This window comes from Kogia breviceps, chromosome 5, assembly GCF_026419965.1.
Source record: "Kogia breviceps isolate mKogBre1 chromosome 5, mKogBre1 haplotype 1, whole genome shotgun sequence".
Taxonomy (NCBI): Eukaryota; Metazoa; Chordata; class Mammalia; order Artiodactyla; family Physeteridae; genus Kogia; species Kogia breviceps.
Genome location: NC_081314.1, coordinates 28,247,780 through 28,264,569, shown reverse-complemented (window position 1 = coordinate 28,264,569; position 16,790 = coordinate 28,247,780). Strand labels below are relative to the sequence as shown.

The 16,790-nt window shown below is 40.9% G+C and overlaps 1 protein-coding gene across 1 annotated transcript in view; it reads left to right on the top strand.

Annotated features, from left to right (window-relative positions):
- NEK11 (NIMA related kinase 11) overlaps positions 1–16,790 on the top strand; it is a 240,650-nt gene that overhangs the window by 106,732 nt on the left and 117,128 nt on the right. The window contains 2 exon segments of the mRNA XM_067033804.1: positions 2,358–2,461; positions 4,164–4,278. Coding sequence (XP_066889905.1) covers positions 2,358–2,461; positions 4,164–4,278 — 219 coding nt within the window.

Sequence of the window (16,790 nt, the reverse complement as noted above, 5' to 3'; positions counted from 1 at the left end):
ATGATCTCCGCATCTTACTCTTCCTCCATCTTCTCTCTCCCCTTGCTTTACTTCTTTAGTCCACTGTTCTTTTTCTGACTTATTTTTCATTCTTTCCGTTTTTATTTTCTGTCTCCCATCCATATCATCGTGCGATGTGTTAATAACCCCTTTCGAACTTTGGAGAATTATCATACATATCCAATAATAGGGTTGCAGACTCACATTAAATGCACCCCAAATTCATGTCCTCTGCATCCCAAACCTCTGAATACCATCCTATAATGGTTAAAAATATCTTCATTGGCCTTGGTGTGGACTTTGATACTTAAGGTAGTCTTTCTTCAGGGTTGTATTTGTATAATAGACATCAACACCAACCTCCTATCTCTTTGGTAAAAGCAATTTGGGAAGGAGTCCTTTTTATGGAAAACTTTATTGTCTCAAATTCTGGTTATTTGTTCATTGGCGATCCCTGCATCTGAGGGAGATTCTTTCCTTAGCAGGAAGAACCAAGCCCCTGAGGCCTTGGGGATGGTCCCTGAGGTCTGGGGGTGCTCATTCTACTGTAGCTCAGCAATCAGAGGGCTCCTCACCCTGGGATGTGCCAGAGCCCTGGGCAGAGCTCACTCGCAGACAAGGCAGAGCATGGGAACGTTGTTTCCTGCCTCCCCCTGTTTGGTGATCCACCTTTCTCAATTACATAGTGGTTGGGAGTGCTTTCAAGTTCTGAAAACCCAAAGTTGGAGCAGATGAGGGCACAGCCTACACTGACCTTAGGAGTCTCCGTCCATCGGGCCCTTTAGCAGACAGTACGGGGGTGGTAACGCTGCTTCTATCCCACCCCTGTTCTCCACCATCTCTCACTCCCAGGGAGGCTGGCCTCAGAGGCATGGGGGTGGGATGGTTCCTGCTCACAGAACCTTAGGGTGGAGAAGTTGCCAGCTGAGGGGTAGCAGTGTCAGACCCCTACTCGGGGAAGGGTCTTGACACCAGCAAGCCCCCTGCAAACACTGAGCACCCTCCTTCAGCTCCCCAGGTACTTTCGAGGCCCTGAAGTGATGACTTGTGGAGGTGGGGTCATCTTCCCCTCAGGATTGAGACTGCAGATTCCTGCACATCCCCAACAAGAGTCTGGCATGATGATAAGAATTCTGAGTTTGTTAATATATGAAAATACTTTTTTAATCAGCTGATTAAAAACCAGGACATTTTTCTGGAATGTTCAGGGTCCCCTGCTTCTAAGGGATTTTACCCCCAGAGATTGGAAATTGAGAACTACAGACAAGATACTATTTTGTTTTATAAAGCCTAAATAACTTTATTCTTAAAGTTAGCATATGGCAAATAAAAATGTAGTTTCAAGTGTGATCTTACATTTTAACGTCTGATAACTTACTTAACTTCTTTGCTTTCCTTCTTTGGCCTTAAAAGTAATCATTTCTGTGTTCTTTTTCATTTCCAATATGATTACTATTAGTGTGAAGCAACAACACTGTATGAGGTCCTGTCCCTTCTATAAATTAGGGCCCTTGGGAGATCCTAAAGTCACTTAAGATTTTATTAACTCTATATTATCCTACAGAATATGGGAGTCCAGATCTTGGCCCAGTTCAAATGAGGAAAGTGAGGATTTCACAGAGATTTTATGAAGTCCCAACTCATAACCTCCACAGTGTCTGCCTAGTTTCTCCCAATTCCACCCCTGTCCATCAGCAAGGAGCAAAGGCAGGAGGGAGGTGCCTGCTGCTGTCTTGACCAGAGATAGTGGTTCATTCTTTGGTCGTGTAAGATTCAGTATCGCCAACATCTTTGGTTCTGAGATTTCCAGAAGCAAGTTTCCTAAGTTGCATATTGATGGGGGCAGGAAGTGCTCCAGGCAGCCCCTGGCTCTTGAAGAGAAGACCCTCCTTGGGCTGATTCTGCCCAGCGCGCAGGGTTGTTCAGCAGCCCAGCTCTCTCGCACTCCTTTGTGCAGTTACATCAGCCATTTCCCTCTGACCCATCAGTAGCATCTCACTTTCTCTTTCAAATATCACTGCCTCTTCAGGAGGACTGTCTTTGACCTCTCAGATCCACAGTCTACTAGCCCTCCTCCAAATTCATATGTTTTCTAACAATGCTTCTCAAACTTCAAAATGTACCTGAATCAACTCTTGGTCTTGTTGAAATGTAGATTCTGATTTGGCTGGTCTGGGGTAGGGCCTGGGATGCTGCATTTCTAACAAACTCCCTGGTGATTCCTATGCTGCTGGGCCAGGACCGCACACTGATTAGTAATGGACAGAAATTGGGGTTCTTGAAAGCAGCTTCAGATGAAGGAGGATCTGGAAATGCCATGATGAGTGGACCTTCTTATAATCTCTTTAGGAAAAAAGAGCATTTAATGGGAATTGAAGAAAAGGAGGGGCAACCTGAGGGAAGGCTTTCTTGTTCCCCCTGGAGGAGGATGGAGAGAGGAGGCCAGGCAGAGAGGAGACCAGTCTGATCACATTCACAGGCACAGGAGTGAGGCAGGCGTAATATATTCAGAGAACCAAGGAGGGGGAGCTGACACTTTGCAGATGGACTGAAGGGTCTAGGCATCTCACGGAAAAGCATCAGTGAGCTGAAAAGGATGAAATACAATGTGAGAAATAAGCTGGATTAATCGGATGCAAGAGGCTAAAGAAAAACATGATTAAGAAGGAAAGAAGGAAGAGGCACACATTCCTGTTTTTGCCCAAATGCGCATTTGTGGTTGAATTTCTTCCTCCTCTCACTGGAGCTCTGTTCTTTAGTCCTCTTCCTTCTGTCTGTCTGGCTGAAGCAAACCTCATTATATTTCAAAAGCAGTTGTAGGAGATAGAATCACAGTTAGGGGAGAGACAGGCTGGCTGTGTCACCTCTTAAATGTTATAACAATTCTTTGAGGTGTTTAGGAGAGTGGCTTGCTTTGTTTTTCAGAACCTGACTGATGGGGCCTTTTACACTGGCAAGCATTTTCTGCTCCACTGAGTTTGGGCTTTGAAATCTTGAAGCTTAGTTGACTGTGGAATCATGTTGGCACCATTTCTTTAAAGGATGGTAGTTTAAAACAACTAGATACCATGATGCACACACTAAGCCCAGTTTTTCTTTTATCCTGGCGTGTATGCAGGTGTGATGGTTTCTGTGAAAATTGTGTGGCAGATCAGGCCTCCAGATGTGAAACAGTCCTGGGGATCAAAGAGCAGATCAAGTCTTGCTCCTTCTAAGAGAAGCAATTATAAGAATTCTGTTCTCTTCAAAGAGAACCTCAGAAAATCAAAGTCAACTGAGAGTCCAAACACTTGTTTTCAAATAATTTCTGAAGTGCACACAAAGGCACATTTCGTGCAGTCTCTACTTTTTGCACTATCAGTGATCCTTTGAAATTTGGAGCAGTTTCACCTCCTGCAACAATTATTATACAGTACAAAAAATGGACTTCTTAAAAATATTTTATGATTGTATTTCCACAGATGCCACATCACAGTGTAGCACAGCTATGTTTTACTTATTCATTTAATATTAGTTTGAACTTTCTCCTTTTGATAAGAAGACACTCTTGGAATAGTTCTCCATGAAAGCCATTTATCCAGGAAAACAGGTCAATTCAGCATTAGCTCTGGGTGGCAAACACACACACACACACACACGCGCACACACACGCACACGCGCGCGCGCACACACACACACAGAGTGATTAGTTGAAATGCCTATTGAAACATTTGAGAAGTTTAACTTATTTTTTTGAAGTGGAAACTCTTTCATATCACCTCTTAGATCTCTTTCTTTTAGGAATTTGAAATTCACAGAATCACAGAGCTTTTAAAGCTGGAGGAGAGCTTTAAAAGACATTATTGAAGCCAGCACCTCTAGTCTTGAGATGAGGAAGCTGAGCAGGGCTGGACATCCTGCCCGCCTCACCCTCACCATGACCCTGACACTCAGGCCAAGGGAGGTTACATGCTTTGCCCAAGGTCACCTGCCGAGTTAATTCAGAGCTGTCCCTCTCATCCCAAGCTGCCTTCTTGAGATTTGAAAATGTTATCATGTTTAAAGGAAAGGATTAAGTGGGCTTTTGTTTCTAAGTCGTCTTCTAAACAAGAATCTTGTTTCATTTGTGGCAATGCTGTTTCCTCTGATCAGCTTCTCATGAATTGTTCATTACCTTCTGTGAGGAATTTGATGACCCAGCTTCAGAGAACCTGCCTGAGTCTCAGCCCATTCCTTCCCTGGACCTTGGCACACTTGGATCAAGTGTAGAGGACACCGTAGCTGACCTTGGAGATCATGGTATGAGTTTGCATTAGCCTGCAGAAGGCTGCTCTTAGATGACATGTGCGTTGGTGAGGCTGACCCTCCAGAGAGCCTGGCCGGCCTCTGGGAGAAGCCTTGGGTGTATGTGGCCACCTTCCGTCAGTTTACCAGAGCTGGGCTGTGGTGGTGAACAGCAGAGAAGCCGAGGGTTTTGTCCATCCTCTCTTGTCTTCTCTGTCATAACGAAGATGAGCTGGAAACTTGCACCAGTTGAGGGACCTCCCCTTCTACATGAGTTAAACAGCATCACTACTAACATGTGTAAGGCTGTGAATGCTCTGAAGTAAGTTGTTTCCCTGGCCCTCATGAACCAGAAAAAAAAGTGCTCAGAGCTGTCAGCCAAACTGGGGAGATATGTCATAGCCTAATGGTATAAAACATGAGTTTTAGAGTAAAAAATCTGGCCCTATCAGGGAAGAACCTGGCAACAATCTGTCTAGGTCTCAGTTTCTTTACCATGAAACAAGAATAAAGCAAATTAGCTAAGGCCTGTGATGTGCTCTCAGCTCCATGCCCAGCACATGGTAAAAGCCAAAGAGAGGGAAGCAGTTCATGACCCTGAGGGGTAGGTCTGGGAATGTGGGGCCTCGCAATCCTGTACCCCTCTCCCCAGGGCCGCTGACAAGTGTCAGGAACATCGTAGGCACTCAGTGAACATTCCTTGAGTGGATGAATGTGTGGATGAATGACATGTTGTCTCGACCTCCGAGAAGCAGATACCAAGACTGGACTAAAAGTGCAAGGATATTATTAGGGGAAATGTCTGCATCAAAGGAGTTAGGAAAGGAGCTAGGAAAGGCTAAGAGAACTGTCAGACCGCAATTTGAGTCTCGTTCCAAGTGAAGAGAGAGGTTCTCTGGATGAGCACTAGTCTGCGAGGCAGTCAGAGGCAGCCAGGACGTCAGGAAGTGCTTCAGGAGACTCAGCTGTCGGATGCTGCGTGTCCCTGCTGAGGTGGGCCTGGGGTGGGGATGGCGGAGGGGTGTGGTTGCCTCACTCTCCTTGTGGGTGAATGTCTTGAGGTGCATCCTCGTGGCTGGAACTCTCTTTGGCAGCAACTGAGTTCTCTTTCCAGAGAATGGAGGTAGTGAAACTTGAATTTGGTTGGTCATCTCAGCCCAAATTTGCATTCGATGTCTTCCTGATGGAGCTGTTAGAGCTCGTGCTGCCTTCTTCAGCTGTGAGGAGACAGGACCTGATGCTCTTCAGGTTGCCATTTGCCAACTTTTGAAATGGTGTTTTGGAAGCCACCTGGTAACGGGTGTTATTGGAAGACAAATATGTGTATCAGATGGATTTGCATTTAGATTCTTTTCAGGTATTTCTTTTATTTATTTATATATTTATTTATTTGGTTGCACTGGGTCTTAGTTGCAGCACGCAGGATCTTAGTTGTGGCATGCAGAATCTTCGTTGAGGCACGTGGGCTCTTCATTGCAGGGCGCAGACTTCTCTCTAGTTGTGGTGCTTGGGCTCTAGAGCACACAGGCTCAGTAGTTGTGGTACGTGGGCCAAGTTGCCCCCTGACACGTGGGATCCTAGTTTCCTGTCCAGGGATGGAACCTGTGTCCCCTGCATTCGAAGGTGGACTCCCAAGCACTGGACCACCAAGGAAGTCCCCTAATTCTTTAATACTTTATTTGTTATTTTCCAAAGGTAAAATTTGGAAATGTAGAACTGTCCTCTGGCCTTTCTTTCCAAGGCTATAAAACCAAGGGCTAGGCAGGCCTTTGAGTAGCACCGATATGGACGGCCTGTGCACCGCTGGAGGGCCATTCACCATCTGGAAAGAGGAAGCCCCAGGACAGGGCATTTAGTGGGTGGTCTAGGATCAAGAGGCCTGGGCCCAGCCAACAGATTTCAGATAGGAAAGGGTACTTATTTCATAGACAAGAAGCCAAAGACAGTAGATAATTTGCTCAAGGACTCCAAAGTTCCTGCTTTCTAGTGCAAGTTACTCCTAAGCTATCTCTGACCACAGAGCTGCCGGGATTCTCACGCTGGCATCCTCCTTACCTTTCCCTTTGTCTTCTGTCGGGAGGTTTTGGTATGGAAGACCATGTGTTGAGTTACCAGCCAAACTGGAAGTGGGCCAATCCACTCCTTTGCCCACCTTGTTCACGCCATAAGGAAACTACTTAGATGCCCATTATAAGCCGTGAGAGCCAACACATAGTAGTTTTAGGTGGGCCAAATGCCTTGTAAAATACTTTAAACATTTCCCTTATTTTTTCCTCTCTGTACATTCATATTTTCTAATTTCTATTCTTTCTTAAATATTAAATTGAAAAGGGAGACTATGAAGAACTATGAAAATGTAGCCTTTGGGTTGATGATTGGTTAGATGGTGGGTAATTGCAAGATAGTTAGTGACCTCATAGCTTAATCATGAAACTTTGAGACAGGAAACTTTAACTTGTTGACGAACTCTGAAGTGGTTAATTATTACCCCCATTTTCTTTGCCTTATAGAAAATTTGACTCCAAACTTTCAGCACCCAGAGGAGGTTGTAATTTATTTTTTATCTAGCTTGTATATGTAAAATAAAACTACACAATCATTTTTTTAAGCTCCTGCAGCAAATGTTTAATCAGTCTTAGATGTTGAATTGGGAAATTCCCTCTGGGGTTGAGGAGTTAGTTGTAGAGAAACAAGACAGGGTGAGGCATTATTTACATCTGATATGCATTTAGTTGACAACAGCTGATTTAATCTAGCTGAAGTCATGGATAACCATTATAATCAAATGAGAAAGCATGACTGGAACGTTGAAGAAATTATTCTATTCCTATTTAACTCCTTATAGGTAATGCTGATGATTACTTGCACATTAATTTTTGCCAGGAGCTTCATTACACTCTAGCCTTATTTTTAGCAGCTCACAGCTGAGTTTCAGAATAGCATTTCTTGCAAAGCTGGAATAATATACTGGGACTCAGGGGGCCCAGACCCACCCAGAGCATGGCTCTCATAAAGCGGAGGCTGCACTGGTGTCGGCCTTAGCTGCCCACGCAGAGCCTGACCAGCTGTCACTTAATTTCCTTTTAAGCCACTCCTTGAGCAAGTCCTGAGCCCCTTCACTGTGCTCAGAGAAAGCTTAGACCTCAAGGGGGTCGTAATTTGCTTGCTCGTAGGAAGCCCACATGCCCTTTTATAGTTGTAGGCTGACCTACGACTTATGGTGCCCCATCTCTTCCCTTTAAATGTTAAGGTGATTTGAACTCTGTCAGACAATGATATATTTTTATTGTTTTAATTTAAAAAAAGAAAATGTTTACTTACTGCATTTCCACTTCTAGATAGTCACCAAGAGAAATGAAAACATGTCTACAAGAAGATCTGAACACAAATGTTCTCAGCAGTTGTATTTATAGTACCAAAAAGTAGAAACAAGTCATGTCAATCAACAGGTGAGCAGATAAACAAACTTGTAGTTTATCCATACAGTACAATACTCAGCAATGAAAAGAAGCAAACTATCAACACACAAGCATGGGTAAATATCAAAACACTGTGCTGAGAGACAGAAGCCACAAACAGAAGAATTCCTATGGAATGATTCCATTTCTATGAAGTTCTAGAACTAGCAGCACTTATGTCTAGTGATAGAAGTGAGGCCAGTGGTTGCCTGGGGATTGTGGTGTTGGAAATTGACTCCAAAAGTACACAAGGAGCCTCTTTTGGTGATGGTTACCCAGATGTATATATTTGTCAAAACTTATTGAACTCTATACTTTAAATGAGTACATTTTATTGTCCATAATTATACCTCAGTAAGGTTGAGGAATTTAAAAATATATTGATAAAATATCCAGAAAAAAAGGGAAAAAGGAAGCATGAGTAATGCCTATTAGCCTGCATTTTAGCTAATGAATGGCTGAGAGAGACTGGCCTGAAGTCGTGGCACTAGAAGGCAACCAGGAGGATCTCTAGATGTCATTTGGGACACAGAGTCCTTAGTCCAGGAAATGATCGCGGGGTTTTCTTCTAATGTCAACCGAGCAACATTGTCTTCCACAAGGAGTGTTAATAGAGTTTGGGGTCTTCTCTCAGGAAGTGAGAAGATGAGGGGCTGGAATCCCTTGGCTACTCTCTCAGTCTTTTTGGTTGGAGGGCTCATGTTGGTGTCGTTGGGGACCCATACCAATAGGTCTAAGAGGACCTAGGACCCACGACAGCAGCCTGAGCATAACAGAACAAAACATAACAGCCCAGACTCCAAACCCACCCAAGACAGAGACGCTGGTGGGTCTGCTTGGCTTGTCAGCCCTCGGAAAAGACGACCACATGCTGGAGGCCATGTCCATGTTTCCAGATGTCCCATCACTTCCAGAGCTCTTAGAGACTTGATTGATGAATATAAATTGATGGTGGTTCTGTTTCATATTTGTCATGTATTCCACCGAGTTACATTTGTGTTTCCTACTGACTCTCACCTTTACTCCCAGGAATAGGCCCCTGCAGTCACTCCCTAATTTTCTGAGCTCTAGAGGATAATTAGAATGAAGCTAATATCGAATGAAGATGTGCTGATTCCCCACCCTGAGACATATTTAATAATTCAGAGTGTTTCTTCTGCATGATAAGCTGGGTAGGTATCTCTGGTTGAAATTTGAAAGATTATATACCAATTGAAAAATTGAAGTGGATGCAGAATAACACCTGCCCAATCAGCTACTTCACTGTTGTGTCCTAAGTAGGCATAATAGAAATAAGAGGAAAATCAGTCCCCACAACATAGACTTCTCAAAATAACATTCTCAAAATAATGTTCTCACCTGGGGAAGCTGTATGTGGATTACATGATCCACCTCTTAGCTAAACATAAATTAGACAGTAGTTATTAACCTAAAGGTTCCGCTGGTAGAGCAGAGAGCATTTGTTTTGTTTTTTTTTTCCTTGCCCTATCATGGTTCAGGTTTGGAAGGAATCAATTAAGCAGGAAATTAAATAAGCATCCATCATGGCTTTAAGGTAAGATAGACACAAAATATAATAGACTAAGACCTCGTATAATATGTGCTTCAGACAGCATTTTGGACATACCATGGCGTGGTTTTCCTTTAGTCGATAAAATTGTTTTCCATGCATGCAATTTCACAGTTGTGCTCAGGGCTCCTGCACACCACTCTGGAGAGCATTGTCATGAGGCCAAGGGAAACTAAGAGGCCATAGGAAATGAACATAGCAATACTGGACAGTGCCTACTTCCAGTCACATGAGTGTCTTTGACTCATATGCTAATTTTTTGTTTAAGTGATTGAAATATTCTGCTTTGGTGTTAAGGCCAGACTTTAATTTAGCTATTTGTAATAGGCATTTAAATTTGACCTCTCCGATATTTGTAAAGGGGCTTTCTGTTCTGTTTTGTGGCAGTGAGGGCCTCCTCACTATCAGCTCTAGATTCGCTTGTCGAACTTTCATTTTTTTCAAGTGAAATAACATATATCCAGAAAAACAACAACAGTAACAAAACCTTTCTGGCAAGGAACTACAGCAGTATCTAATTCCTTTTGTCACTCATGACTAGCAGCATTTTCCATTGACTTCTCTTTTCCTCTTGCTTCTAAAAAAAGAATTTCAAAATAGAAAAATAGGAAACCTACAAAAATAACCAAAATGATTGTCATGTTTCAAAGTAGTATGTCTGTGTGTGAGCAGTAATATGAATTTGACTTACTCTTAAAAAACCCATTTTTCCATGTTTGTCTTCAGAATGTTTGTGATGTTGTCAGCATTTAGAGCTCCCCAGCTGGACTCGTTTCTGAGGTTGCAGGATGGGGTCTTTGTAAATTCCCCTTGCTGTTCTGTGCATTGGCATCTACGTGTCAGAATGCATGTCATATGAATCATGAATGTGTAGTGTGACCCTACACACCCCACTTCACAGCTGACCTTGACCATTCTTTCCTGCTAATTCTGGACTCGTTTGGTTACTTTTTCTGGCATGGATCCTTTAAATTATTAATGGGAGTTTCTTCTTACTATTAAAGATGAGCCGGCTAAGTACAGAGTTGTAGATGAGTTTAAGATGCCTGCTGTCTTTCACTACATTTTGCACCTGGACTTTTGGGGTTGTAGAGATCAAAGTGACCTTACTCTTTTTATATCTCAGATTAATTTTCTCTATTGAATCTAGGAAAAATGAGCAAACCCAACTCCTCTCCCCAGCTTAACTCCATGTGGCCTGTTTTCCTGGCTTCAAACAGCTTAGAATTAAATTAACTCCCCTCTTTCCCTCTACCTTCCACCTCCCCACAACCCCATTTTAAGATATAATTTGACAGTTTGCACAAGCAGTTGCTTATGACATGTGGCCTCTAATTATACATTTGGCCTCCTTTTATTTGTGAGATTACACATTTTGAACAAGGCTAACCTTTATGTGTTTATGGTGCCCTGGATGAGAAATTTTAGTGGTGTACTTGAGAGGGCTAGAAAGTGACTACTGGTTAAGAAAAAGCAGGTTTGGGGAAAATTTTTAAATGCTGAAAATTGAGCTTTGTGTCATTGATGAAGAACATGGGCCAGTGGCCTGGCTGTGCAGTCGTGTTCATAGGCCATGTTCACACCTGCTCCTGGGAATGCCAGTGTTCTTTGGCACCATCCTGATGTCATTCCATACCTCGCCTCCTACTTTTTATTCAGTAAATCATACACCTACATTTTGTTGATCTCAGCTCAAAATTCTACCCAGTAGGTATCCTGGTGAGAGTATATGTTTTCTATTGTATTGACAATATTCATTGATTCACATTTGATGATACCCCTGAAAGGCAGTCACATACAGGAGTGTGTCACAGCCCCGCAGCTGAGAGCTAGTAAGCCAGTCCCTCGCTACTTAAAGCATGGTCTCTGCACTCATATCACTGCTGTCCTGAGGACCTGTAAGAAATGCAGAGTCTTAGACCCCATCCTAGACTTGCTGGATAGAAGATGCAAAATCCCAGTGATTCGTCTGCATATTAAAATTTGAAGAGCACTGGGCTAGGCTGTAAGCTCAGTGAACATGTGGACCATGCTTTCTGGTTCATCTTTCAGTTTTTTTGTATTTCCATGACTTTTTAAAAAATTGTAATTGATTTACAATGTTTCAGGTGTACAGCAAAGTGATGCAGTTACAAGTGTGTGTGTGTGAGCATGTGTGTGTGTGTGTGTGTGTATGTATACATATGTATTCTTTTTCAGATTCATTTCCATTATAGTTTGTTACAAGATATTGAATATAGTTCTCTGTGCTATATGGTTTATTTTTTAATTCTCACTTGCGGACATAGTGACTGGCTCTGAGTTGATGCTTGGTAAATATTTGTTGAATGAATGACTAAATCTAGGGGGAAAATCCTATAAGAACACTAATGCTTTTTGTCATAAACAGTATACATTTCTTGCACAGATTAATTCAATTGGGCAAACAGTAGAATAACAAGTTACCAGAAGAGGCTAATTTGTGTGCCTTGCTGTTCACCTATAATTTTTGTCTCCTTCTTCTTTTATTTTTTTTTTCTTTTTAACGTCTTTATTTGAGTATAACTGTTTTACAATAGTGTGTTAGTTTCTCCTTTACAACAAAGTGAATCAGTTATACATATACATATGTTCCCATAACTTCCCTCTTGTGTCCCCCTCCCTCCCACCCTCCCTATCCCACCCCTCTAGGTGGTCACAAAGCACAGAGGTGAACTCCCTGTGCTATGCTGCAGCTTCCCACTAGCTATCTAATTTACATTTCGTAGTGTGTATAGGTCCCTGCCACTCTCTCACATCGTCACAGCTTACCCTTCCCACTCCCCATATCCTCAAGTCCATGCTCTAGTAGGTCTGTGTTTTATTCCCATCCTACCACTAATATCTTCATGACATTGTTTTTTTTTTTAGATTCCATATATATGTGTTAGCATACGGTATTTGTTTTTATCCTTCTGACTTACTTCACTCTGTATGACAGACTCCAGGTCTATCCACCTCATTACAAATAACTCAGTTTCATTTCTTTTTATGGCGGAGTAATATTCCATTGTATATATGTGCCACATCTTCCTTATCCATTCATCTGTTGATGGACACTTAGGTTGCTTCCATGTCCTGGCTATCGTAAATAGAGCTGCAATAAACATTTTGGTACATGACTCTTTTTGAATTATGGTTTTCTCAGGGTATATGCCCAGTAGTGGGATTGCTCGGTCATATGGTAGTTCTATTTGTAGTTTTTTAAGGAACCTCCATACTGTTCTTCATAGTTGCTGTATCAATTGAAATTCCCACCAACAGTGCAAGAGTGTTCCCTTTTCTCCACACCCTCTCCAGCATTTATTGTTTCTAGAGTTTTTGATGATGGCCAATCTGACTGGTGTGAGATGATATCTCATTGTAGTTTTGATTTGCATTTCTCTAATGATTAATGATGTTGAGCATTCTTTCATGTGTTTGTTGGCTATCTGTATATCTTCTTTGGAGAAATGTCTATTTAGGTCTTCTGCCCATTTTTGGATTGGGTTGTTTGTTTTTTTGATATTGAGCTGCCTGAGTTGCTTAGAAATTTTGGATATTAATCCTTTGTCAGTTGCTTCATTTGCAACTATTTTCTCCCATTCTGAGGGTTGTCTTTTGGTCTTGTTTATGGTATCCTTTGCTGCGCAAAAGCTTTTAAGTTTCATTAGATCCCATTTGTTTATTTTTGTTTTTATTTCCATTTCTCTAGGAGGTGGGTCAAAAAGGATCTTGCTATGATTGATGTCATAGAGTGTTCTGCCTATGTTTTCCTCTAAGAGTTTGATAGTGTCTGGCCTTACATTTAGGTCTTTAACCCATTTTGAGTTTATTTTTGTGTATGGTGTTAGGGAGTGTTCTAATTTCATACTTCTACAGGTAGCTGTCCAGTTTTCCCAGCACCACTTATTGAAGAGGCTGTCTTTTCTCCACTGTGTTTCCTTCCCTCCTTTATCAAAGATAAGGTGACCATATGTGTGTGGGTTTATCTCTGGGCTTTCTATCCTGTTCCATTGATCTATATTTCTGTTTTTGTGCCAGTACCATACTGTCTTGATTACTGTGGCCTTGTAGTATAGTCTGAAGTCAGGGAGCCTAATTCCTCCAGCTCCATTTTGAGTTCTCAGGATTGCTTTGGCTATTCGGGGTCTTTTGTGTTTCCATACAAATTGTGGAATTCTTTGTTCTAGTTCTGTAAAAAATGCCTGTGGTAATTTGATAGGGATTGCATTGAATCTGTAGATTGCTTTGGGTAATAGAGTCATTTTCACTATGTTGATTCTTCCAATCCAAGAACATGGTATATTTCTCCACCTATTTGTATCATCTTTAATTTCTTTCATCAGTGTCTTATAGTTTTCTGCATACAAGTCTTTTGTCTCCTTAGGTAGGTTTATTCCTAGATATTTTATTCTTTTTGTTGCAATGGTAAATGGGAGTGTTTTCTGAATTTCATTCTCAGGTTTTTTCATCATTAGTGTATAAGAATGCCAGAGATTTCTGTGCATTAATTTTGTATCCTGCTACTTTACCAAAGTCATTGATTAGCTCTAATAGTTTTCTGATAGCATCTTTAGGATTCTGTATGTATAGTGTCATGTCATCTGCAAACAGTGACAGCTTTACTTCTTCTTTTCCTATTTGGATTCCTTTTATTTCTTTATTTTCTCTAATTGCTGTGGCTAGAACTTCCAAAACTAGGTTGAATAAGAGTGGTGAAAGTGGGCAACCTTGTCTTGTTCCTGATCTTAGTGGAAATGGTTTCAGTTTTTCACCATTGAGAACAATGCTGGCTGTGGGTTTGTCATATATGGCCTTTATTATATTGAGGAAAGTTCCCTCTATGCCTACTTTCTGCAGGGTTTTTATCATAAATCGGTGTTGAATTTTGTCAAAAGCTTTCTCTGCATCTATTGAGATGATCATATGGTTTTTCTCCTTCAGTTTGTTGATATGGTGTATCACGTTGATTGATTTGCGTATATTGCAGAATCTTTGCATTCCTGGAATAAACCCCACTTGATCATGGTGTATGATCCTTTTAATGTGCTGTTGGATTCTGTTTGCTAGTATTTTGTTGAGGATTTTTGCATCTATGTTCATCAGTGATATTGGCCTATAATTTTCTTTCTTTGTGACGTCTTTGTCTGGTTTTGGTATCAGGGTGATCGTGGCCTCATAGAATGAGTTTGGGAGTGTTCCTCCCTGTGCTATCTTTTGGAAGAGTTTGAGAAGGATAGGTGTTAGCTCTTCTCTAAATGTTTGATAGAATTTGCCTGTGAAGTCCTGGGCTTTTGTTTGTTGGAAGATTTTTGATCACAGTTTCAATTTCAGTGCTTGTGATTGGTCTGTTCATATTTTCTATTTCTTCCTGGTTCAGTCTTGGCAGGTTGTGCATTTCTAAGAATTTGTCCATTTCTTCCAGGTTGTCCAGTTTATTGGCATAGAGTTGCTTGTAGTAATCTCTAATAATCTTTTGTATTTCTGCAGAGTCAGTTGTTACATCTCCTTTTTCATTTCTAATTCTATTGATTTGCGTCTTCTCCCGTTTTTTCTTGATGAGTCTGGCTAATGGTTTATCAATTTTGTTTATCTTCTCAAAGAACCAGCTTTTACTTTTATTGATCTTTGCTATTGTTTCCTTCATTTATTTTTCATTTATTTCTGATCTGATCTTTATGATTTCTTTCCTTCTGCTAAATTTGGGGTTTTTTTGTTCTTCCTTCTCTAACTGCTTTAGGTGCAAAGTTAAGTTGTTTATTCGAGATGCTTCCTGTTTCTTAAGGTATGATTGTGTTGCTATAAATTTCCCTCTTAGAACTGCTTTTGCTGTATCCCATAGGTTTTGGGTCGTCGTGTCTCCATTGTCATTTGTTTCTAAGTACTTTTTGATTTCCTCTTTGATTTCTTCAGTGATCACTTCATTATTAAGTAGTGTATTGTTTAGCCTCCATGTGTTTGTATTTTTTACAGATCTCTTCCTGTAATTGATATCTAGTCTCATAGCGTTGTGGTCAGAAAAGATACTTGATACGATTTCAATTTTCTTAAATTTGCCAAGGCTAGATTTGTGACCCAAGATATGATCTATCCTGGAGAATATTCCATGGGCACTTGAGAAAAATGTGTATTCTGTTGTTTTTGGATGGAATGTCCTATAAATATCACGTAAATCCATCTTGTATAATGTATCATTTAAAGCTTGTGTTTCCTTACTTATTTTCATTTTGGATGATCTGTCCATTGGTGACAGTGGGGTGTTAAAGTTCCCTAGTATGATTGTGTTACTGTTGATTTCCCCTTTTATGGCTGTTAGTATTTGCCTTATGTATTGAGGTGCTCCTATGTTGGGTGCATAAATATTTAGAATTGTTATATCTTCTTCATGGATCGATCCCTTGATCATTATGTAGTGTCCTTCTTTGTCTCTTGTAATAGTTTTTATTTTAAAGTCTATTTTGTCTGATATGAGAATTGCTACTCCAGCTTTCTTCTGATTCCCATTTGCATGGAATATCTTTTTCCATCCCCTCACTTTCAGCCTGTAAGTGTCCCTAGGTCTGAAGTGGGTCTCTTGTAGACAGCATATATATGGGTCCTGTTTTTGTATCCATTCAGCCAGTCTGTGTCTTTTGGTGGGAGCATTTAATCCATTTACATTTAAGGTAATTATTGATATGTGCCATTTAGTTAATTGTTTTGGGTTGTTCTTGTAGGTCTTTTCCTTCTCTTATGTTTCTTGCTTAGAGAAGTTCCTTTAGCATTTGTTGTAAAGCTGGTTTGGTGGTGCTGAACTCTCTCAGCTTTTGCTTGTCTGTAAAGGTTTTAATTTCTCCATCAAATCTGAATGAGATCCTTGCTGGGTAGAGTAATGTTGGTTGTAGGTTTTTTTCCTTCATCACTTTAAATATGTCCTGCCACTCCCTTCTGGCTTGTAGAGTTTCTGCTGAAAGATCAGATGTTAGCCTTATGGGGATTCCCTTGTGTGTTATTTGTTGTTTTTCCCTTGCTGCTTTTAATATGTTTTCTCTGTATTTAATTTTTGACAGTTTGATTATTATGTGTCTCGGAGTGTTTATCCTTGGGTTTATCCTGTATGGGACTCTCTGTGCTTCCTGGACTTGGTTGACTATTTCCTTTCCTATATTAGGGAAGTTTTCAACTATAATCTCTTCAAATATTTTCTCAGTCCCTTTCTTTTTCTCTTCTTCTTCTGGGACCCCTATGATTAGAATGTTGGTGCGTTTAATGTTGTCCCAGAGGTCTCTGAGACTGTCCTCAGTTCTTTTCATTCTTTTTTCTTTCTTCTGCTCTGCAGTAGTTATTTCCACTATTTTATCTTCCAGGTCACTTATCCGTCCTTCTGCCTCAGTTATTCTGCTACTGATCCCGTCTACAGTATTTTTCATTTCATTTATTGTGTTGCTCATCGTTACTTGCTTCCTCTTTATCTCTTCTAGGTCCTTGTTAACTGTTTCTTGCAATTTGTCTATTGTATT